At 36.8% G+C, this 24,174-nt stretch overlaps 1 protein-coding gene across 1 annotated transcript in view; it reads left to right on the top strand.

Annotated features, from left to right (window-relative positions):
- Positions 1 to 1,818: 1,818 nt before the first annotated feature.
- Positions 1,819 to 24,174, top strand: part of LOC110146773 (L-lactate dehydrogenase C chain) — a 31,670-nt gene continuing 9,314 nt past the window's right edge. Inside the window, exons 1-6 of the mRNA XM_070457312.1 lie at positions 1,819 to 2,113; positions 2,229 to 2,363; positions 7,518 to 7,635; positions 12,399 to 12,572; positions 16,563 to 16,736; positions 18,271 to 18,388. Coding sequence (XP_070313413.1) covers positions 2,238 to 2,363; positions 7,518 to 7,635; positions 12,399 to 12,572; positions 16,563 to 16,736; positions 18,271 to 18,388 — 710 coding nt within the window. The 5' untranslated portion in view covers positions 1,819 to 2,113; positions 2,229 to 2,237. The remainder of the gene's footprint in view (positions 2,114 to 2,228; positions 2,364 to 7,517; positions 7,636 to 12,398; positions 12,573 to 16,562; positions 16,737 to 18,270; positions 18,389 to 24,174) is intronic.

Here is a 24,174-nt window from a genome sequence, read left to right as displayed (position 1 = left end):
TCCTATACCCTTTTGTAGACTCTGATGCAGTCTTTTAAAAAACATATTTACCCTTATTTAGTGTTGACACAATAAATTAGCTAATATCAACATGACAAAACGCTTAACATTAAATATTTCGTGAATTTTCAGATTTACTCTCAAAGCTTCCTTAGTTTCGGGCACACTGTATGTTCCATGTTCACCACATATCTTTCTGCCCTAGGTAAGGGTAGGCCAACTCTGCAAGGCGCCCTGATTGTTTTTAATGGAATATGATCTCATTTTTATAACCTTGGGAAGTGGACAAAGCAGGGCTTAGCCCCATCTTAAAACAAGTTGCCATTTAGTGGAAGAAGCAAAGGGGATGTTCAGAATATGTGCCTTGGGCAGGTATGAAGAGCCTCTTTCTTCACCTACAGCAGGAGTTTGATCACTATGAAAATGACACTTTCGGCATGCAGGTGTAAAGCTTGGATCTGGAGGTCATCCACGTCAGCACTATCTCATACTCAGTCTCTAGTAAATGAGGTGTACAAGGGCCATAAGATGTGGAAGGAAGTAAACAAGCCAAGTGGTAGTACAGATTCAATAGCCACTGCCACACCTGAGAAGCCCTTGCCTGGGGCTAGTAATAAGTTGTGAAAAGTGCCATAAGAGAAACAGGTGAGATGTTGGGAGGGGATGGTAGTTGATACATTTGTCAAAAAAAGTTAGAGGAAGTGCCATTTTTGTTCAAAACTGAAAATGAGGAATCAACTTTTGACAAGGGCTGGGGAAGAACTTTGCAGACATACACAACAGAAAAAGTTCTGAAATGGGAAAAAGCTGTCCAAAAGCTGGTGTCTTGAGAAGAAGTTGGAGGGATGAAAGGAGGCCACATATTGACCATTTCTTCAGTTCAGTTCAGTCGCTCAGTCATGTCCGACTCTTTGTGAACCCATGAATCGCAGCACGCCAGGCCTCCCTGTCCATCACCAACTCCCGGAGTTTACTCAAACTCATGTCCATTGAGTCGGTGATGCCATCCAGCCATCTCATCCTCTGCCGTCCCCTTCTCCTCCTGCCCCCAATCCCTCCCAGCATCAGGGTCTTTTTCAATTAGTCAACTCTTCGCATGAGGTGGCCGAAGTATTGGAGTTTCAGCTTCAGCATCAGTCCTTCCAATGACCATTTCTTAGATCACAGTAAAAATTAGTTAAGTGCATTGGAAAGCCATTGAAGGATTTTAAGCAGACTTATTGCATGATCTAAACTACATTAAAACAACAACAACAAACTACTGGCTTTTATACAGAAAATGGATTACTCTTTATATTTTGAAAAGGATTCAGATGCAAGTGATGACAAAAGCTGACAGGTGAGGTTGTGTCCCAACCTGTGAGTTATAAATTCCCTGCGTAAATTAAAATCACCTTAACCATGCCCTTTCCTTTTCATTACCACCTTGTTCTCTCAGTTCAGCATTTCGAAGCATCATCCTCAGGATGCTGGTTTTAGCTGGCCCACTGGTGAACAGCAGGTGCTCGCCTGAGAGTTCTTTCCCATGAAGGCTTCGAGCTTGCCCCCTTGCCCACCAGGTGGGTCTGGTCTCCAAAGTTTCGGCTTTTAAATCAGTCTGAGGCCTAGACCAGCCGAAGGAAATGAAACGACATACCAATATCCCTCTCTTGCACACTCTTCGAGACCAACTAAAATTCCTCACACGGAGATTACGACAACACAACAGCAGGTACCCACGACCCCACTCACACCAGAAGACAAGCCCCTCCTAACGCGCCTGCGCCCGAGGCGGCCGTGGGGCGGAGCTTGCGTGCGTGCGTAGGAGCGTGCTTGCCTAACGGTTCAGACTGTAACGGTCCAGACTGTAACGGTCGCTGCGCTTCCCGCTTCTACTGACGTCGCTGTGTGTCTTTTGGTGGTGTAGCTTAAAAAGCGACTTAAAGGTCGTGCGTTGTGCGTTCTGGCTGTCTGTACTGACTTGGGCCACACGATAAGCGTTTGTGAATGACTGGGACTGGAGTGAAAGTGGTGACTTGGGGCAGGGAAAAGTTTTAAAAACCTCTTGGTTTCCCAATCCCTAACACTGATAGATACACTCGTCGGTTTTCGACCTCTCACACCTCGCGAGCAGGTATTTTTTTCCCTTTGGCTTCTGACATTCTGCAAATTCATGAAGTACTTCCATAGTTATGGGAGTGATTAGTTCAGGGAGATTGCTTCCTCTGAAATTACATTATCTCTATCAGGTTCTCAAAATGTCATCTGTCAAGGAGCAGCTTATTGAGAATCTAACTGAGGAAGATAAAGTCTCCCAGAGTAAGATCACCATTGTTGGAACTGGTGCTGTAGGCATGGCCTGTGCGATTTGTATCTTGCTGACGGTAAGTGATAAGCTTGTACTGTGACTGAAAATAAGTGAGCACTGATAGGTCTTGTAGATGTTGAGCGCAGGGTTGCAGGGTTAACCCCTTGACAGCAAAGAAGTATCACCTGATTTTTTACTTAAGAAACATTTATGTAGAGTTTACCATGTGTGAAGCATTGTCAGGCTGTTTAAATTTATTCATAGGAGACACATTGATTATATTGTTTTGTTAAGATTAAAATGTAACCGTAGCAAAATAATTTTGTGAAGTTTATGGGCTTCCCCGATGGCTTAGCTGTTAAAGAATCCACTTGTAATGCAGGAGACACAGGAGACCAGGGTTCAATCCATGGATAAAAGGTCCCCTGGAGGAGGAAATGGCAACTCACTTCGCTATTCTTGCCTGAAAAAAATCCATGAACAGAGGATCCTGGCAGGCTGCAGTTCAAAGGGTGGCAAAGAATTGGACATAACTGAGTGACTAAACACACATACGTGTTTAGTCAGACTATTTAAACTTATTCATAGAAACATTGACTACATTATTTTGTTAATATTATATAACATTTTCTGTTAAAGTGATTCATCACTTTGCCTTTCTTGAAGAGTGATGTGTGAAAATCATATTTCCCAGTGGCTTATACTTACATTTTTAAATTATATAAGCATTACGTGCTCATTATAAAACAAATTTGATAAAATAACAATGGAAGTCCCTTAATTTTCCTTACTATTTCCAGAATATCTTTCCATGTGGCTGTTGGCTATTTATATAGCTTTGAAGAAGTGTCTGTTTCAAATCTTTTGCCCATTTTTAAATTGAGTTTGTTGTTGAGTTGTAGGAGTACTTTGTATATTCTAAATACTAACTGCTTATTAGGTAAATAATTTACAAATATTGGGTTTCTCTTGTGGCTCAGCTGGTAAAGAATACACCTGCAATGCTGGTGACCTGGGTTTGATCCCTGGGTTGGAGAGATCCCCTGGAGAAGGCAAAGGCTGCCCACTCCAGTATTCTGGCCTAGAGAATTCCATGGACTGTATAGTCCATGGGATTGCAAAGAGTTGGACATGACTGAGTGATTTTCATTTCACTTTCAAAAATTTTCACCCATTCCTTGGGTTTCCTTTTTGTTCTGTTGGTTGTGTCCTTTGATACACATAAGTTTTAAATTTAAAAATTTATTGGACTATAGTTGCTTTACAATGTTGTGTTTCTGCTGTACAGTGGAATGAATCAGCTATATGTATACATTTTTGTTGTTCAGTTGCTCAGTCGTGTCTGATTCTTTGCCACTCCATGGATTACAGTACACCAGACTTCCCTGTCCTTTACCATCTCCCAGAGCTTGCTCAGGCTCGTGTCCATTGAATCAGTGATGCCATCCAACCATCTCGTCATATGTCATCCTCTTCTCCTCCTGCCTTCAATCTTTCACAGCATCAGGGTCTCTTCTAATGAGTTGGCTCTTCACATCAGGTGGCCAAAGTATTGGAGCTTCAGCTTCCAGTGGATATTCAGGGCTGATTTCCTTTAGGATTGACTGGTTTGATCTCCTTGCAGTCAAAGGGACTCTCAAGAGTCTTCTCCAACATCACAGTTCTAAAGCATCAATTCTTTGGTGATCAACTCTTTTGATCCAGCTCTCACATCCATACATGACTGGATGTGAGAAAAACCTTCCAGACCTTTGACTACTTTGTGGGCAAAGTAATGTCTTTGTTTTTTAATTTGCTGTCTAGGTTTGTCATAACTTTTCTTCCAAGGAGCAAGTGTCTTTTAATTTCATGCCTGCAGTCATATTCTGCAGTGATTTTGGAGCCCAAGAAAATAGTCTGTCACTGTCTCCATTGTTTCCCCAACTGTTTGCCATGAAGTGATGGGACTGGATGCCATGATCTTAGTTTTTTGAATGTTGAAGTTTAAGCCAGCTTTTTCACTCTCTTCTTTCACCTTCATCAAGAGGCTCTTTAGTTCCACCATAAGGATGGTGTCATGTGCATATCTGGGTTATTAATATTTCTCCTGACAGTCTTGATTCCAGCTTGAGCTTCATCTAGCCTGGCATTTCCCATGATGTGTTCTGCATATAAGTTAAGCAGGGTGACAACATACAGCCTTGACGTACTCCTTTCCCAATTTTGAATCAGTTCCTATTATTCCATGTCCCATTCTAACTGTTACTTCTTGATCTGCATACAGATTTCTCAGGAGGCAGGTAAGGTGGTCTGATATTCCCATCTCTTTAAGAATTTTCCACAGTTTGTTGTGATTCACACAGACAAAGGCTTTAGCATAGTCAATGAAACAGAAGTAGATGTTTTTCTAGAATTCTCTTGCTCTTTTCTATGATCCAATGTATGTTGGCAATTTGATCTCTGGCTCCTCTGCCTTTTCTAAATCCAGCTTGAACATCTGGAAGTTCTCGGTTCACGTACTGTTGAAGCCTAGCTTGGAGAATTTTGAGCATTAGTTTGCTAGCTTGTGAAATGAGTGCAATTGTGTGGTGATTTGAACAGTCTTTGGCATTGCCTTTCTTTGGGATTGGAATGAAAGCTGACCTTTTCCAGTCCTGTGGCCCCTGCTGAGTTTTCCAAATTTGCTGGCATATTGAGTGCAGCACTTTGAACAGCATCATCTTTTAGGATTTGAAATAGCTCAGCTGGAATTCCATCACCTCTACTAGCTTTGTTTGCAGTACTTCTACCTAAAGCCCACTTGACTTCTTAAGCAAAACCCATTTGAAGAAAGGCAGATTCCAAAGCAAATACATAGTTTCATTAACATATCTTAAGAAAAACATTTCCATAAGAAAAACGCATTGGTTCGCGGAGCCATTAGCAGCTCAAAGTTCAGTTCAGGTGTAATGGAGTGTCCCAACAACACAGGATTAGAAGAGAGAGAGAAAAACGTGTCTGCCGCTTGCAGTTTGTTTCCTCCTGCCCCTTAGGGATCCCTAGCCTTCCTACCTGACTGTCATTCCTAGCCCCTCTTTTTCAGACTTCCTTCCGTTTAGGTCACCACAGAGCACTGAGTATAGAGTTCCCTGTGCTGTACAGTAGGTTCTCATCAGTTATCTACTTTATGCATAGTACCAATAGTATGTATATATCAATCTCAGGTTCCCAATTCAACCCACCTCCTTCTCCCCCTTGGTGTCCATCCATATGTTCTCTACATCTGTGTCTCTTATTTCTGCTTTGCAAATAAGAGTTCTTATGTACCATATGTACCATTTTTCTAGATTCCATATATATGCATTAACATGCAATATTTGTTTTTCTGACTTACTTTGTAGTTCAGTTTATCTTTTTACTTTTGTTATTGTACTTTTGGTGTTTTATCCAAAAATCACTGCCAAACCCAATGTCATGAAGTTTTCCCTCTATCTTTTCTTCTAAGGGTTTTATAGTTTTGGGTCTTACATTTAGCTCTTTGATCCATTTTTGGTTAATTTTATCTATGATATAATGTAAACAGTCCAACCTTATTCGTTTGCATGTAAATGTCCAGTTATCCTAATACCATTTGTTGAAAATGCTGTCCTTTCCCTATTGAATGATCCTGGCACTCTTCAAAAAATACCTGACCATATATGTGGGAGTTTCCCCCCCTGGACTCTCTTCTGTTCCATTGGTCTATATGTCTCTTTATGTCAGTACCACACTGTTTTAATTACTGTAGCTTTGTCATAAATATTGAAATCAGGAAGCTTGACACCTTCTGTATTCCTTTTAAAGATTGTTTTGCTTATACAGAGTCTCTTGAGATTCCATAAGAATTTTAGAATGGAATTTTCTAATTCTTGAAACAAATGCCATTGGAATTTTTGTAGTGGTTGCATTAAATCTGAAGATTGCTTGGAGTAGTATTGATGTCTTAATAATACTTTATTTTCCAGTTCATGAACATAGGATGTCTGTTTATTTATTTCTTCTTTATTTCAGCAGTTTTGTAGTTTTCATTGCTAAGTTTTTCACTTCTCTAAATGTTTTAAAGGTAATTTTTATTTTAAAGGTATTTTTTAATCTTTATAACAACCTTAGGAGGTAGGTACTGTTATCATCTCCATTTATAGATGAAAATACTGAAGCATATATGTTAAAGAGCTTGCTCATGGTCAAATGCCTAGGAGGTGAAAGGGCCAGAATTCACTTCCATTTTCTAAGCTCACAGACACTGTGCTCATTTATTATGCCTGGGCCATATGCCCACTTGTGAAGTAACTGCTGAGTCCAGAAGGAAGGATGAAACAACTGGTTGGGTCTGGGTGTATGGTTACTTACCTACCCCTAAGTTGGAGGGCCAATGTTAATTATAATATACCAAGTCCACATGAAGTGGTTTCCCAGAGGTGCCTACCTTTCATTTTTGGCCATAAGGATTCATACTAAAAACAGCTTCAACCAATTCAGAAATTAGGCATAAGGGTTAAATATAATAAAATCCTTTGGAAGGATTTCATACGTTTTCGTTTGTTTTAAAGCTGTTATCTGAAGTCGGAAAAAAAACAATTCTGAAAAACTTAACAATTACATGAAGGCAAAACAATTAATACTTTTTGCTGCATTCTGTTGTTTACCTTAACTTCTGGTGTCTTTAGGTACATTCAGTTCAGTTCAGTTGCTCAGTCATGTCTTGATTCTTTGCAACCCCATGGACTGCAGCACGTCAGGCCTCCCTGTCCATCACCAACTCCCGGAGTTTACTCAAATTCATGTCCATTGATCGGTGGTGCCATCCAATCATCTCATCCTCTGTCGTCCCTTTCTCCTTCTGCCTTCAATCTTTACCAGCATCAGGATCTTTTCAAATGAGTCAGCTCTTTGCATCAGGTGGCCAAAGTATAGGCACATTAAAAGACTTTTTTTCTTTTTGGCCAAGCCTTGCAGCTTGCAGGATCTCAGTTCCCTGACCAGGGATTTAGAGATTGAACCCAAGCCATGGCAGTGAAAGTCCAAAATCCTAACCACTAGGCCACCAAAGAACTCCTGTAAAGAATTATTATTTTTATATCACTTTTTCTACTAAAAATGTAGCACTTCTTTGCAGATTCTTTACCATCTGAGCTATAGGGAAGTCTGATTATAAAATAACCACATAAAATTTTTTCTTTTTCTCTTAAAATTGAAATGGGAACATTTTATTCAGATCTTTCATGTATTTTAGGATTTGGCTGATGAGCTTGCCCTTGTTGATGTTGTATCAGACAAACTGAAGGGAGAAACAATGGATCTTCAGCATGGCAGTCTTTTCTTTAATACTTCAAAGATTGTCTCTGGAAAAGGTTAGTTTTATAAAATTATTTTCAAAACTTAAAAAAAAATAGTGAAGTCTATCAAATTGTTGTCAATAAGTGTAAAATTTAAAATAGCCCCTTTGTAATTAGGACATATAATTTAGAAGGTTAATTTTTAAAAAAAGAACATTCCATTCTGATTGGAGAATATTTGATAAATATAAAAACAGTATTAAATTTTTTGAATCTCTCTTGTTAATGGTTTTGTGTATGTCTTTACTTTTTTCTATTCATTTGTTTTTTTACACAACTGACATTGTATTATATAAATGCTTTTTAAACTTGTCATTCAGTTGTATATATTTTCCCAAAGATATGCAGTCTTAAATAGTTTTTGTGATATTATTGATACATTTATCTATATTCTTGTTTTTTTAGATGTGTGTATCTATATGTTTTAACTTGTTTTTTAGACAACCAGGTTTCAGGGTATAGTTTGAAGCTGTAGAAGAGGAAATGGAGAGCTTAGCCCCATCAGCATTAGCGTTATGTTTTGGCCAACTAAGAATGCTTAGAGAATTAGGAAAAATAATTATTTTATCATAAAGTATTATATATAGTGTGCTTTTTGGTAATGTGATTCAACAGATGTACTTGTTACTAGAAGCCCTCTTGTCTAACATAATTGGAACTGAAAATAGTTACTTACTTTTAAAGTACCTGTTAGAATCATCATAAAATTTTATATTGACCTGAAACATGTAAAATGTACAAGAACTTCATTTGCTAATTTTCTGATTGGAGGGTAAGACCTTTCAGCATGGCTCAACTGATTGGAGTTTTTGCAGTATTTTTTTTTTTTAATAGCAAACCAGTAATAATCATTTCTATTTCTTTAAAGTACCATAATTAAGATACTCATGAAGCAGTCTAATCACAAAACGCTAATAAATTTTTATGGTTTTTCTTCATTTTTATTTCTCTTATAACTAAAAGGAAGATTTTTAAAGATTTTTATTTTAACATGTCTTTCTAAAGCATTCAACTTAATTTTCATAGTAACAGTCATTAAAAAATTAACTGTGAAATACCTGAGATGTAAAAAAGAGCTAGAGCTTAAGTATAACAAACATCAATGTAGCCAGCACATAGCAAAAGAAGTAAAACATTACCAATTCACTTGACACATTGTGTGTGTTAAATCTATTCACATCTCAATCCTGAATGTCATGTTTACTATGTATTTCTTTCACCCTCATATTTTAGTGGTTTACGTCGTATTATGTAATTAATATATCTGGCATAAATATGTTTGGGTAGAAACACGACAAATTCTTGATATGCAGCAACTCACAAGCACAGAAGTATACAGACATACATATTAGAAGTCTACTATTAATAGTTGAGAGTGTTCAGTGTACCTTGGGTATCAGTATGTTTTACATCAGTTAATCTATTGAATTTGTTGAGCAGAGTCAAGTTAAAAAGCTACTCCTGTATTAAAATACTTTTAAAAATCATTCAGCTTTTAATTTCTAGTAATATGGCAGGATAAGTACCTGAATCAATCCCTTTGCTATAAATAACAAAACTTCTGCAAAAAATATGAAAGAGTAAATATCAATACTTAAAGAATTGATATGCTCTTAATAAAATTAAGACATTTTCAGAACAGGTGCTGAATGAAGACAGGAAATTATAGAGTTAAACAGCACTGTTGCTAGTTTTCACTAGCTAGCATTAGCCAAACCTAGAACTTGAATTTTGGTTTTCCCTGCCTCACAGGACTTAGCAGACTGGAGACAGCCTAATTTGAGAGGTGCGTAGGAAATAACCCCATAAAGCAGACCCCAATGGACTACACCAGGGATCAGTAAACTTTTTTCTGTAAAGGGTCACATAGTATTTCAGGCTTTGTGAGCAACATAGTCTCTGTCAAAACTTGCAGCCCTCCTGTTGTATTAAAGCATCCATTGACAATACATAAGCATGTGGATGTGGCTATGTTCCAAAGAGACTTTATTTACAAAAACAGGTAGTAGAACAGATTTGACTTGCTGGCCTTAATTTGCCAATTTCCTAATGTAAGAATGACCTAGAAATAATTCCCTTCTCCCTATCTCTGGGAACTGCAAGTAAAATTGACTGTCTCAGAAAAGCTTTAGTAAAAGAGGGAAATGGCTGCTAAGGATTTGGAGCCACAAGTTGGCCCTTAATTAAATTCCAATAAAAGCTTAGCAATCTTAAGATAGTCTCTGGAGGAAATACATTTTATTTAAGACCTCAAAGAACTTCCCCAAATAAAGTTTCATGAAAGGTAAACATGTCACAGTATGAATAATTAAATCTACAAGAAAAAATGAGCAAGAACCGACAGAGGCCACAGTAGGTTTCTGATAAAGAAGTTATAAAACAAATTATAATTTAACTGTGATTATTTAAAGAATAAAGCACAAGCTTGAAAATATCAGTATAAGATAGAAAACTGTAAGAAAAAGAACAGATTTTTAGACATAACCAAATATTAATATAACTTCTGAATATGAAATGGAATGAAACAAAAAATTAATAGATTTGATAATACAGCAGACATATTTGAAGAAACAAGTGGTGAATCTAAGGCAATTACCCAGAAGATGGCAAGAAGTAGAAAATATGACAGGTTAAGAATCATGGAGGATAGAGTGAGACAGTGTAAAATACTTCTACTTAGAAGAGTGAATGAGGCAGAGAAAATACTTGAGAAGATTTTGATTCAGCATTTTGGAGAACATGGATTCAACCCAAATAACCTCAAGACGGATAAATAAAAATCCCCATCTAGACACAGTCTTGTGAAATTAGAAAACTTTAAAAACAAAGAGAATTTTAAAATGATCAGAAAACAAATTACCTACAGAAAAGGGAGGGGGAGGCAGACTGACTTATCAATAGTAGTGGTGAAAGCTGAAAACAGTGGAATGATATCTTTAATGTGTGCCCGGACTTAGTTGCCCCAGGCATATGGGGTTTTAGTTCCCACACCAGGGATGGAACCTGACTCTTCTGCATGGGACCACGGATTCTTTTTTTTTTAAACCCTTTTGTGGAGGTCTGATGTTCAGTAGATTGCTGTAAGGGAGCCATTCTGTTACGTATGAAACCCAGACCCAGAAGCAGGTCTTCTAGGAATGGTTTAGCACCAGGTTCCCAGGAACCATGCCATGCCTGTCAGGGGAGGGGGCAACCTCCTTTCTGGGCTGTACGCCGAGTTCCAGGACGAAGCACTCTCTGCACCGGACTCTGGTCCCTATGTGGTGGGTGCACAGCCCCAAGGGATGTGGATGGCAGCCCAAGGAATGCAGATTCTTGACCAGTAGACCACCAAGGAAGCCCTATAATACTTTTTTAAAAGTCCACTGTGGGATACTGAACATCATGTTGTTGGGCTTAATAAGTGAAATACTTTACAACTGGTCATCAAATTTAGAAGGTTAATTTTCTTATGTGAATGAAGAACGTTTTTATGATCTTAAGCATAGCCCCTCACAATAATTGTAATACATTCTCACTCTTCAAATCCTCAAACACACATAAATTCTCAGAATTCTAAGCTTTTGATTCATATGGCATTTCTAAGAATCCAGAGAGTTGAGTTGCATTGCCTCAGGCTTTAATAAAAAATGGAAATGTGGGCTAAAAGGGATGGTAGGTTCTATTATTTTACTTTTTTAAATCGGTGTGAACATTGGTAAATCATTAGTGACAAGATTTCCTTCAGGTTATACTAGGTAACACTGTTGTTCAGTCGCTCAGTTGTGACCCACTCTTTGCAACCTCATGGACACCATGAGCAGGCTCAAGCATGCCAGGCTTCCCTGTTCTTCACCATTTCTCTGAGTTTACTCAAACCCATGTCCATTGAGTCAGTGATGCCATCCAGCTGTCTCATCCTCTGTCACCCTCTTCTCCTGCCCTCAATTTTTCTGAGCATCAGGGTCTCTTCCAATGAGTCAGCTCTTAATATCAGGTGACCAGTGTATTGGAGCTTCAGCTTCAGCATCAGTCCTTCCAATGAATATTCAGGGTTGATTTCCTCTAGGATTGACTCCTTTGATCTCCTTGCTTTCAAAAGGACTGTCAAGAGTCTACTCCAACACCACAGTTCTAAAGCATCAATTCGTCAAGATTCAGCCTTCATGGTCCAACTTTGTTGGCAAAGTGATGTGTCTGCTTTTTAATACACTGTCTTGGTTTGTCATAACTTTTCTTCCACGGGGCAAGTGTCTTTTTTTTTTTTTAGTTCTACCACTTTATTGCTACCAACCCATCTCCCTCCACCCTCGTGCACACATGCTCAGTCATGTAACCCCATGGACTTCAGCCCGCCAGACTCCTCTGTCCACGGACTTTTCCAGGCAAGAATACTGGGATGGGTTGCCATTCCTTCTCCACGAAGCAAGCGTCTTTTAATTTCATGGCTTCCCTGGTGGCTCAAACAGTAAAGAATCCGCCTACAATTCAAGATACGCAGGTTTGATCCCTGGGTCAGAAAGATCTCCTGGAGAAGGGAATGGCTACCATCTCTAGTATTCTTGCCTGGAGGATTCCATGAACAAAGGAGCCTGGCAGGCTATAGTCCAGAGGATCCCAAAAAGTCAGACATGACTAAGATAACATTACTGTGTGGAAAATCTGTTCATTTGCAAGTGCAAGCCATGATAATAATGGAGTACTTTAATACTATCACCATACAATAGACTTTTAAAGAATTAAAGCACAGAGATCATGGCAGTCTTGATCCAAATATTTTCTTTTGTTTCCTTCTTTAGATTACAGTGTATCTGCAAATTCCAGATTAGTTATTATTACAGCAGGTGCACGGCAGCAAGAGGGAGAAAGTCGCCTTAACCTGGTCCAACGTAATGTGGATATCATGAAGTCAATCATTCCTGCCATAGTCCAAAATAGTCCTGACTGTAAGATGCTTATTGTTTCAAACCCAGGTGAGTCTTTTCTATTACCTTTAACTGCATAAGGATGATATTTCCATTCAGTTCAGTTCAGTCACTCAGTCATGTCCGATTCTTTGTGACCCCATGGACTGTAGCACGCCAGACCTTCCTATCCGTCACCAGCTCCCAGAGCTTACTCAAACTCACTTCCATCGCATCAGTGATGGACTTTTTTAAATGGTTTTTTAAAACCATCTCATCTTCTGTCGTCCCCTTCTCCTCCTGCCTTCAATCTTTCCCAGCATCAAGGGTCTTTTCCAATGAGTTGGTTCTTTGTATCAGGTGGCCAAAGTATTGGAGGTTCAGCTTCAGCATCAGTCCTTCCAAAGAATATTCAGGACTGATTTCCTTTAGGATGGACTGGTTGGATCTCCTTGCAGTCCAGGGAACTCTCAAGAGTCTTCTCCAACACCACAGTTCAAAAGCATCAATTCTTTAGTGCTCAACTTTATAATCCAACTCTCACATCCATACATGACTACTGGAAAAACCATAGCTTTGACTAGACGGACTTTTGTTGGCAAAGTAATGTCTCTGCTTTTTAATATGCTTTCTAGGTTGGTCATAACTTTTCTTCTAAGGAGCAAGCATCTTTTAATTTCATGGCTGCAGTCACCATCTGCAGTGATTTTGGAGCCCCAAAAAATAAGGTCTCTCGCTGATTCCATTGTTTCCCCATCTATTTGCATGAAGTGATGGGACTGGATGCCATGATCTTAGTTTTCTGAATGTTGAGTTTTAAGCCAACTTTTTCCCTCTCCTCTTTCATTTTCATCAAGAGGCTCTTTAGTTCTTCCTTTCCTGCCTTAAGGGTGGTGTCATCTGCGTATCTGAGGTTATTGATATTTCTCCTGGCAATCTTGATTCCAGCTTGTGCTTCATCTAACCCGGCATTTCGCATGATATACTCTGCATGTAAGTTAAATAAGCAGGGTGACAATATACAGCCTTGACGTACTCCTTTCCCAATTTGAAACCTGTCTGTTGTTCCATATCCAGTTCTAACTGTTGCTTCTTGACCTGCATACAGATTTCTCAGGAGGCAGGTCAGGTAGTCTGATATTCCCATCTCTTTAATAATTTTCCAGAGTTTGTTGTGATCCACATAGTTAAAAGGCTTTGGCATAGTCAATAAATCAAAAGTAGATGTTTTTCTGGAACTCTTGATTTTTCAACAATCCAGCGGATGTTGGCAGTTTGATCCCTGGTTCCTCTGCCTTTTCTAAATCCAACTTGAACATCTGGAAGTTCACAGTTCACATACTGTTGAAACCTGGCTTGGAGAATTTTGAGTATTTTGTTAGCGTGTGAGATGAGTGCAATTGTGCAGTAGTATGAACATTCTTTGGCATTGCCTTTCTTTGAGATTGGAATGAAAACTGACCTTTCCACACCATTTCTTTTTTTTTTTCTTTTTAAAACAATATCGCTTAGCAAATTTATAACGATAAACCACACCAATCCAAGTACACAATACTTTTTTTTTCTCAGCATTATTGATATATAATTGATGTGTAAGTTTTATGCATTGTTGTTTAGTCAGTAAGTTGTGTCCAACTCTTGTGTGACCTCTTGGACTGTAGCCTGCCAGGCTTCTCTGTCCATGGGATTTCCCAGGTAAGAATAAAGGAGTGGGTTGCTATTTCCTTCTCTAGGGATCAAACCTGTGTCTCCTGCATTGGCAGCTGGACTCTTTTACCACTGAGCCACCAGGGAAGCCTATCATATGTTATTTATCATATTTATGTGTGGAATCTAAAAAAAAAGGTACAGATGAACTTATTTACAAAACAGGTAGAGTCACGGATGTGAAGAAAACACACTTATGGTTTACCAGAGTAGGGGGAGGGAAGGATAAATTGGGAGATTGGCATTTACGTATACACACTACTACACATAAAATAGGCAACTAATAAGCACTAATGTATAGCACAGGGAGCTCTAATCAATACTCCATAATGGCCTATATAGGAAAAGAATCTAAAAAAGAGTGGATATATGTACATATATATGTTGTTTTGTGACTTTTATGAGTTAATTCTGTCAAGTCTGTATTCTTTATTATACGTGGACACAGAAGTCTGTGTTTCATCCGTTCAGTAATCTACCAAGAGTGGATATATGTATAACTGACTCACTTTGCTGTATACCTGAAACTGACACAGCGTTGTAAATCAGCTATGCTTCAAAAAGGGGCTTCCCAGGTGGTGGAGTAGTAAAGAATCTGCCTGCCAATGTAAGAGACACAGATTCAATCCCTGGGTCAGGAAGATCCCCTAGAGAAGGAAATCGCAACCCACTCCAGTGTTATTGCCTGGAAAATTCCATAGACAGAAGGAACCTGGCGTAGGCTATAGTCCGTGGGGTTGCAAAGAGTTGGATAGGACTGACCACACACAGAATACTCTAATAAAAATTGAAAAAATATTTTAATTCAAAAGAGAATAAAAAGACACAGTAAAGTGAAAATAAAAAGGTGGAAAAAGGTACCACATACAAACAGGAGCTAAAAGAGAGCTGGAGTTACTATACTGATATCACAGAAATTAGACTTTAATATAAAAATTATTGTTGCAGACAAGAATATTATATAATGATAAAAGGCTAATAGATGCAGATAAGGCAGTAAACAAAATTCCACACTGAATTATGATTTTAAAAAATAATTTACTAACCCATGAATGCAAGGAATTTTCTTCAACCTCATAAAAAAAAATTTATGAAAAAACCCCAGCTAGCCTTATACTTGATGGTACTAGACTGAATGATTTTACTTCTGAGACCAGGAATGAGGCAGTGAGACTTGCTTTTGCCACTTCTGTTTAGCATCATGCTAGAAATTCTAGCCAGAGTAACTGGATAGAGATTTATCAGATATTTTAAATGAACTACTTTAACTATGTTTAAAGAACTAAAACAAAACATGTCTAAAGAACTAAAGGAAATAATGAGGTTGATCTCTCACCAAATGGTGAATATTACTAAATAAATAAATGCTATTTTTTAAAAAAGAATAGAAATTCTGAAGTTAAAAAGTTAAATGAATATTAACTAGAGGGACTCAATAGCAGAGTGAGAAGGCAGAAGGAAGAATCAGTGGACTTGAAGACAGGGTAGTTGTTTAATGCCTGGGCTTTCTCAGGGGCAGTCTCTGTTGATGTTTTTTCCTCTTTCTATGATATGTATTTCCTTATTTTGTTTCATGCCTCATAATTTGTTGAAACAAACATTTAAAAAGCACAGTAGAAAAACTCTGTGAATGAAATTCTTTCTTCTCGGCGTTTGCTTTGCATCAGCTTGTTGTAGTTTGTGACTTTTATGAGTTAATTCTGTCAAGTCTGTATTTTTATTATATGTGGACACAGAGGTCTATGTTCTATCTGTTCAGTGATCCGCCACTGATTGGACAAAACTTTCCTTAAATGCTTGGAACCAAAAGATACCTCCCAGTCTTTGCTGCAGTGCTCTGTGTACAAGTTGGGGCATGCCTTCAACACTCAGCCAGGCAGTTTGTAACTGTGCCTTAGCCTTTACTTCCTGCTTTCATAGAACCTCATGGTTAGACAGAGCTAAAGTTTACAATCTTATCATGTTTTTCCTGAGCATGCACACACCTGCATACAGTCCTAAGCATGCATGTGGCTTTATTCTAGGTAGGAGACTCTGATAGTTTACATGAGGCGGTGATGATGGAGAGGAAAAAGCTAGGTGATCTTAAAGAGGTATAATTCACCAATCATTAAATATACAGATAAGCACATAGGCTATTTCAAAAAAGAATCTTTCATTTTAAAATTCTGATGGTGATCATTTAATCTTTTAAAACCCATCTGAGAGATTATTTTTTCTTTGTTGACTTGCTTCATTTTGAACTCTAATGAATCTATATTTGACTCTAAGACAATTGATCTGTCTATTCAGAATATCAAATTGTAAGAAGTTACTATGAATCTTTCTCTAACAAGAAATTTTTTTTCCTAGTGGATATTTTGACATACGTTGTCTGGAAGTTAAGTGGCTTACCTGCAACTCGTGTAATTGGAAGTGGTTGTAATCTAGACTCTGCCCGTTTCCGTTACCTAATTGGACAGAAGTTAGGTGTACATCCCTCAAGCTGCCATGGTTGGATTATTGGTGAACATGGTGATTCTAGTGGTAAGTGTAAACTCATTACCATTATATAATCGCACTTCTTTTCTTTAATAATGCTTCTTTTCCTTAAAGTGTTGGCATTTTACTGTTTGTTTTCCTTAACTTTCAGTCTTTTGTGTCATTGGATTTAGCTACCTCACACAAAATAGTGCATAGAGCATATAGCTATTTTAAAATTCAATGAGTGTGTGTGTGTTTGGTTTTTTTTTTTTTTTTTTTGGTCTGGAGCACTTTCATTGTGGTTTTAACGACAGAATTATTAAGATATAATACACATCCCATAAATTTTACCCATTTAAAGTGTATAATTCATTGGATTTTTATTCACAAAGTTGTGCAACCATCACCACAGTCTAATAGTAGAAAATTTGCATCACCCCCAAGAACTCCAATTCCTGTACTCACCCCCTGCCCTAGCCACAGGCAACCATTAATCTACTTTGTGACTCTTGAGATTTGTTTTTCCCTGACTTTTCACAGAAATAAAATTTTTAATGTGTGATTTAAACTATTACTTAGGTCATATGTCTTGGCTCTTTTCCTAACTTAAACATTTAATCTCTGCTACACATTTAGATATTTTGGGTTCCTTCATAGCTCAGTCAGTAAAGAATTTGCCTGCAATGCAGGAGACCTGGGTTCAATTCCTGGATCAGGAAAATCCTTTGGAGAAGGAAATGGCAGTTCACTCCAGTATTCTTGCCTGGAAAATCCCATGGACAGAGGAACCTGGTGGGCTACAGTCCATGGGGTTGCAAGAGTCAGACACGGCTTAGTGACTAAACTACCACCACGAAACTACACATTTAGAACCTCATGCTTATAATGCTCTCTAATTCTGTGATGTGTATCAGTCTTCTTTCCGTAATGCCAACTGGTCCATTGAGAATAGGCACCGTTTATTCCTTTATTCAATCATCCGTTTGTTCAAAACATTTAATAAATACTTCAATGGTCATAGTATAATAACTATTTTTTATTTGATTTAAACAAATTTTTTTGACCTGTGCCTTAATTTGATTCTGTTGGCTTGTATTATTGTCTTAGCTTAAAAGACAACAATCATTAAAAATAATTTTCCCAGATATGTTTTAATTTCTCCCATTTAATATTCCATGATTTTATTTAAAAAAAAAACTCTGTATGGTTTAATAGTATGATATTAATTTATTGCTCTTTGCCTTCATAATATTTTGTTATTTCTTATAGGTTATTTTCTTTGTAGATTCTGTATTTATATCTTGCTTTAACATGATTCCTTATCACAAATTACACATAAATTCTACTGCATATTTTATGATACTTTATAATTTTAATTTTTACATTTCTCTCTTTTGTCTATTTGAAACTTATTTTTATATATGGTGTAAGGTAAGTAACCTAACTTTATTCTTTAAAACCCCACTGAACTTACCATATATGTATGGCAAGTTAATAAAATATGATAAAGCCAACACCTGGGTAAAAAGAAATCCACTGCATTTAAACAACTGAAGTATTGGGAAGAAAAGTTCATTCTGAGATTTATTTCTTTTAGTGCCTTTATGGAGTGGAGTAAATGTTGCTGGTGTTTCTCTGAAGAGTCTAGATCCTAACATAGGAACTGATTCAGACAAGGACCACTGGAAAAATATTCATAAGGAAGTTGTTGGAAGGTAACATTAGTTATTCACTTTCTTAGTACCTTAATAATCAGTTGTAACAACGTATTTTACAGAGAAAAAGTATAAAAGTTGATTTTTGCTTTTTGTGAGGTAAATAACATTCTGAAAATTCCCAAAGTTGGATTCACATAATGCATAGCTTTCTTTTGGGGGAATTTTTCAAACAGAAAAGAACACAGTGAGTACTTTCTGTTTCCATGATTTTGACTAAGTATATCATATAGGTGGAATCATTCAGTATTTGTCTCTGTGACTAGTTTATTTTGCTTAGCATAATGTCCTTAAGGTTCATCCATATTATAGTATATGTCAGAGTTTCCTTACATTTTAAGACTGAATAATATTCTGTTGTATGTAAATATACCACATATTGCTTATTCATTCATCTCTTGATGGATTCTTGGTTTGCTTCCATGCTTTAGCTATTGTGAATAATGCTGCTATGAATATCTATATACATATCTCTTTGAGACTCTGTTTTCAGTTCTTTTGGGTAAATACCCATCAGTGAAATTGCTGCTGTTGTTATTCAGTTGCCTAGTCGTGTCCGACTCTTTGCAACCCCGTGAACTGCAGCAGGCCAGGCCTCCCTGTCCCTCACCATCTCCTGGAGTTTGCCCAAGTTCATGTCCATTGCATCGGTGAACCATCCAGCCGTCTCATCCTCTGATGTCTTCTTCTCCCTCTGCCCTTTGTTTTGAGGAACCACCCTACTGTTTTCCACAGTGGCTATACCATTTTACATTCCCACCAATACTGTAGAGAAGTTCCAGTTTCTCCACATCCTCACCAACACTTACTTTCTCTTTGACAGTGGCCATCCTAATGGATGTGAGGTGGTAATCTTATTGTAGTTTTGATTTGCATTTCCTTGATTAGTGATGCTGAGCATTTTGTCCTGTGCTATTAGGCCACTGTATATCTTATTTGGAGAAAGTGTCTATTCAAGTCTTTTGCCCAGATTTGAATTGAATTTTTTGTTGGTTGTTGAGTTTTAAGAGTCCTTACTATATTCTGGATATTAATCTCTCATCAGATAATTTACAAATATTTTCTTCCATTCCATAGGTTCTTTTTTTAAACCCTTTTCATATTGTCTTTTGATGTACAAAACTTAGAAATTTTCATAAAGTCCATTTGTCTATTTTTTTCTTTTGTTGCCTTTTGTGTTCTATTCCAAGAAATTATTGCCAGGTGCAATGTTATGAAGTCTTGCCCTGTGTTTTCATGTAAGAGTATCTTAGTTTTAGGTCTTATATTCAGATCTTTGATTCTTTTTTTTTTCTTTCATTTATTTGTATTCGTTGGAGGCTAATTACTTTATAATATTGTAGTGTTTTTTGCCATACATTGACATGAATCAGCCATGGATTTACATGTGTTCTCCATCCCAATCCCCCACCCACCTCCCTCCCCATCCCATCCCTCTGGGTCTTCCCAGTGCACCAGCCCTGAGCACTTGTCTCATGCATCCAACCTAGGCTGGCGATCTGTTTCGTTTTTGTAAATGGTTTTAGGAAAGGGTCCAATTTTAATCTTTTGCATGTGGATATCCAGTTTCCCCAGAATCGTTGGTTGAAATGACTGCCCTTTTCCCATTCAGTGATGTTGGCACAATTTTTGAAAATCAGTTGAACAGATTTTCAGATATGGAGGTTTACTTCTGAGCTTTCTATTCTATCTCACTGGTCTATATGTTTATCTTGATGCCAGTACCATACAATTTTGATTACTGTAGCTTTATAGTTGGTAAGTTTTGAGGTGAGAAAGTGTGAGTCCTTAAGCTTTCAAGATTGTTTTAGCTATTCCGAATCTCTTGAGATTCCATATGAATTTCAGGGTGAGTTTTTCAACTTCTGCAAAATCTATCCTTAGGAATTTTTGGGAATTTCACTAAATCTGTAGATGGTTTAGGGTAGTATTAGCATCTTAATAATATTAAGTCTCCAATTCATAAACATAGGTTGTGTTTCCATTTATTTATGTTTTATTTAATTTCTTTCATCAGTGTTTTGTGGTTTTCATTGTACAAGTCTTTCACCTCCTTGGTTAATTCTGAAGTACTTTTTTTTTGGTGCTATTGTAAATGGCATTGTTTTACTAATTTCCTTTCAGATTGTTCATTGTCGTTAAATAGGAATGCAGTATTTTAATGTTGACTTTCTACCTGCTACTTTCCTGAATTCACTTATTAGTTAAACGTTTTGTTGTTGTTGTTGTTGTGTGTATGGAATCCTCATGGTTTTCTGCATGTAAGATCATGTCATCTGTAAGTACAGATACTTTTATTGCTTCCTTTCCAAGTTGAATGCCTTTTATTTGTCTTTCTTATCTAATTGCTCTGGTTAGAACTTTCAGTGTTGTGATAAATGGAACTGGAAAAAGTGAGCATCTTTGCCTTATTCTTGATCTTAAAAGCTTTTAGTTTTTCACCATTGGGTATGACCTTCACTATGGGCTTTTCATATATGGCTTTTATATTGTTGAGGTAATTTCTTTCTATTCCTAATTTCTAAGGTGTTTTTATCATGAAAAAGTATTATAAATTTTATCAAATAATTTCTCTGTGTCAGTTGTAATGACAGTGTGGTTTTCCTCTTTTATTCTCTTACTGTGATATATTACCTTGGTGGATTTTGGTATATTGAAACATCTTTGCTTCCTAGGACTGAATCATGGTATATAATCCATTAAATACTGTTGAATTCAGTTTGCTAGTATTTTGTTAAGGATTTTGCCTCAGTGTTTGTAAGGGATAATGGTCTGTAGTTTTTTCTCCCCCCCCCCCCTTTTTAAATTATATTAATTTTAAAAAAATAGTGACTGTCTTTCTTTGGTATCTGTGTAATGTTTAGAATCAGTAATAATGTCTTCACTTTCATTTCTGATTTTAGTAATTTGAGACTTCTCTCTTCTTAATTCATCTAACTAAAAGTTGTCAATTTTGTTGACCTTTTCAAAAAACTGTTGATTTTCTTTCTTTCGTTTTTCCATTTTCTATTTTGTTATTTTCACTCTAATCTGTATCATTTACTTCCATCTGCTAGATTTGGGCTTAATTTCTTCTTCCTTTGCTAGTTCCTTAAGTTGGAATGTTAGATTGTTGATTTGACATCTTTCTTGCTTTTTAATGTAAGCATGTATGGCTGGCTATAAGTTTCCCTTTAGTACTGCTTTCTTTGTCTAATAAGTTTTATCTTATGTTTTCATTTCCATTCATCTCTTAAGTATTTCCTAATTTCTATTGTGATATCTTTTTGATCCATTGGGTTGTTGTAGAATGTGCTTTTTAATTTCTGCAAATTTGTGAATTTTTCAGTTTTACTTGTATTATTGATTTCTAAATTCCCCTTGTTGTGTCAGAGAATATAGTATGATGCCTGTCTTATTAAATCTGTTGAGACTAGTGATTTCCCTAGTGGTCCAGTGTCTAAGACTCCATGCTCCCAATGCTGGGCACTCAGGTTTGATCCCTGACCAGGGAACTAGATCCCTCATGCTGCCACTAAGAGGTCATGTGCTGTAATTAAAGGTCCTGCATGCCACAATGAAGATTGAAGATCCACGTGCCACAACTAAGACCCAGTGCAGCCAAATAAATAAATATTCTTTAAAAATGAAAAGAACTAAATCTATTGAGACATAATCTGTGGCATAACATTTAGTCTACTCTAGAAAATATCCCATGTATACTTGAGGAGAACATAGATGCTGCTGCTGTTGAGTAAAGTGTTCTGCTAGATCTAGTTGGTCTGTTGTGTTGAATTCTCAGTTTCTTTCCTTGCTTTCTGATTGAGAGTGGGGTAATGAAGTCTTCAGTTATTATTGTAGAACTGTCTATTTCTTCCTTCAATATTTTCACTATTTGCTTCATGTATTTTGATGGTCTGCTATTAGATGCATACATGTTTATATAATTGTTTTATTTTCTTGAACCTCTGGTTAGTATATAATGTCATTTGTCTATTGTAAACTCTTTGATTTAAAGTCTGTTTTGTCTGACCTTAGTATAGCCACCGCCCTCTTTTGGTTACTATTTGTATAAAATATCTTTTAATCTATTTGTTTCTTTGGTTTTACTTACTTTTAAGTAAGTTTCATGTGATAGCTTGTACTTGGTTCATGTGTTTTTATCCATTCTGTCAATCTCTTTTTGCTTGGAGAGTTTAATTCATTTACATTTAAAGCAGTTACTGATAAGGAGTGGCTTCTGTCATTATGCTGTTTGTTTTCTATATGCCTTAGAGCTTTTTGTTCCTCATTTCCTATATTACTGTTTCGTGTTTATTTTTCATAGTGGAATATTTAAATTTCTTTCTTATTTTCTTTTGTATATATCCTACAGCTATTTATTATAGCTGTTTTTATTCTGGTTGCCATGGGGGAGTACCTTTAGCACCCTAAAGTTATAATACTTTTAGTTGAATTTCTACCAGCTTAACTTCAGTAATGTACAAAACCTCTGCTTCTTCATAGTTCCATCCTCACCCCTTTTGATTGTTAATGTCATAAAATTGCATCTTTATACACTGTTTGACCCCAAATAATTAATAATTATTAATAATTAATTAATTAATAATTCATTAATTATTCTTTTAAATGCAGTTTCTTAAATTTGAAAATGAGAGTTGCATACCAAAGTCACAGTGATACTACCTTTTTGACCAGTTGTTCTTTTAAATGTATTAGTCTCTAAAATTATGCAGAAAACAAAAAGTGGAAGTAGAAACTATTGTTACCATATTACTAGCTTTTATAAACATCCATGCATTTACCTTTATTGAGATCTTTATTTTTTCACATGACTTAAAGTTACTGTTTATTTCACCCTGCAAGGACTGCCTTGAGTAATTCTTGCAGGGCAGGTTTAGTGGCAATGATCTCTCTTAGCTTTTGTTTCTTTCACAATATCTTAATTTTTCCCTCACTTTTAAAAAATAGTTTTGCCAGATAAAAGATTCTCAGTTGACATTTGTTTTCTTTTTTATCAGTTTAAATATATCTACCCACTACTTTCTGGCTTCCAAAGTTTCTGGTGAGAAATCAGCTGATGATCTTATTTTTCACTTTTCCTCAATCTTTTTTCTTTCTGTGTCTCAGGCTGTTGTTTGCATTGTCCTATCTTTACGTTTGCTGATTCTGTCTTCTGCCTGCTCAAATCTGTTGTTTAATCCATCTAGTGATTTCTTTTTTTCATTTCACTTTTTGTACTTTTCGGCTCTAGGATTTGGGGCCTGGGGGTTATTTTTAGGTTTTATGTTTCTTTATTGGTATTTCCATGTTGTTCACTCATCATTTTCTTGACTTTCACTATAGCTTCCTTTAGATTTTTGAGCATCTTTAAGACAGCTGTTTTAAAGTCTTTGTCCAGTATATCTGCCATCAGTCCCCTCCCCCCCCCACCCCCACCAGGGACAGTTTCTGTTGATTCATTTTTTCCTTTGAATGGGCTGTACTTTGATGTATCTTTGTATACCTTGTGATTTTTTTGTTGTTGAAAACCAGATGTTTGAATCTAATAATGTGGCAACTTTAGAAATCAGAATGTATCTAGTCCCCAGGGTTTACTGAGTTTTTGTTCTTGTTGTTGTTGCTTTTGTTTTTTGATTGTTGAAAGCTGTTTCTGTGCCAAGGACCAGCCTGAGTTGTAATCTTATGGCCTTTGATGTTGTTTCTAAGCCTGTGCACATAGGTGGTTACTTTCTAATCTCCTCAAAATATGCAATTGCTTTTGTATATTCTGGTCTTCAGTGTCTGGCTCCCAATGGGAAAAAAGA

The sequence above is a fragment of the Odocoileus virginianus genome, chromosome 28, assembly GCF_023699985.2.
Source record: "Odocoileus virginianus isolate 20LAN1187 ecotype Illinois chromosome 28, Ovbor_1.2, whole genome shotgun sequence".
In the NCBI taxonomy this organism is placed as follows: domain Eukaryota; kingdom Metazoa; phylum Chordata; class Mammalia; order Artiodactyla; family Cervidae; genus Odocoileus; species Odocoileus virginianus.
The sequence above is the reverse complement of the archived record's forward strand: the minus strand, read 5'-3'. Positions and strand labels throughout refer to the sequence as shown.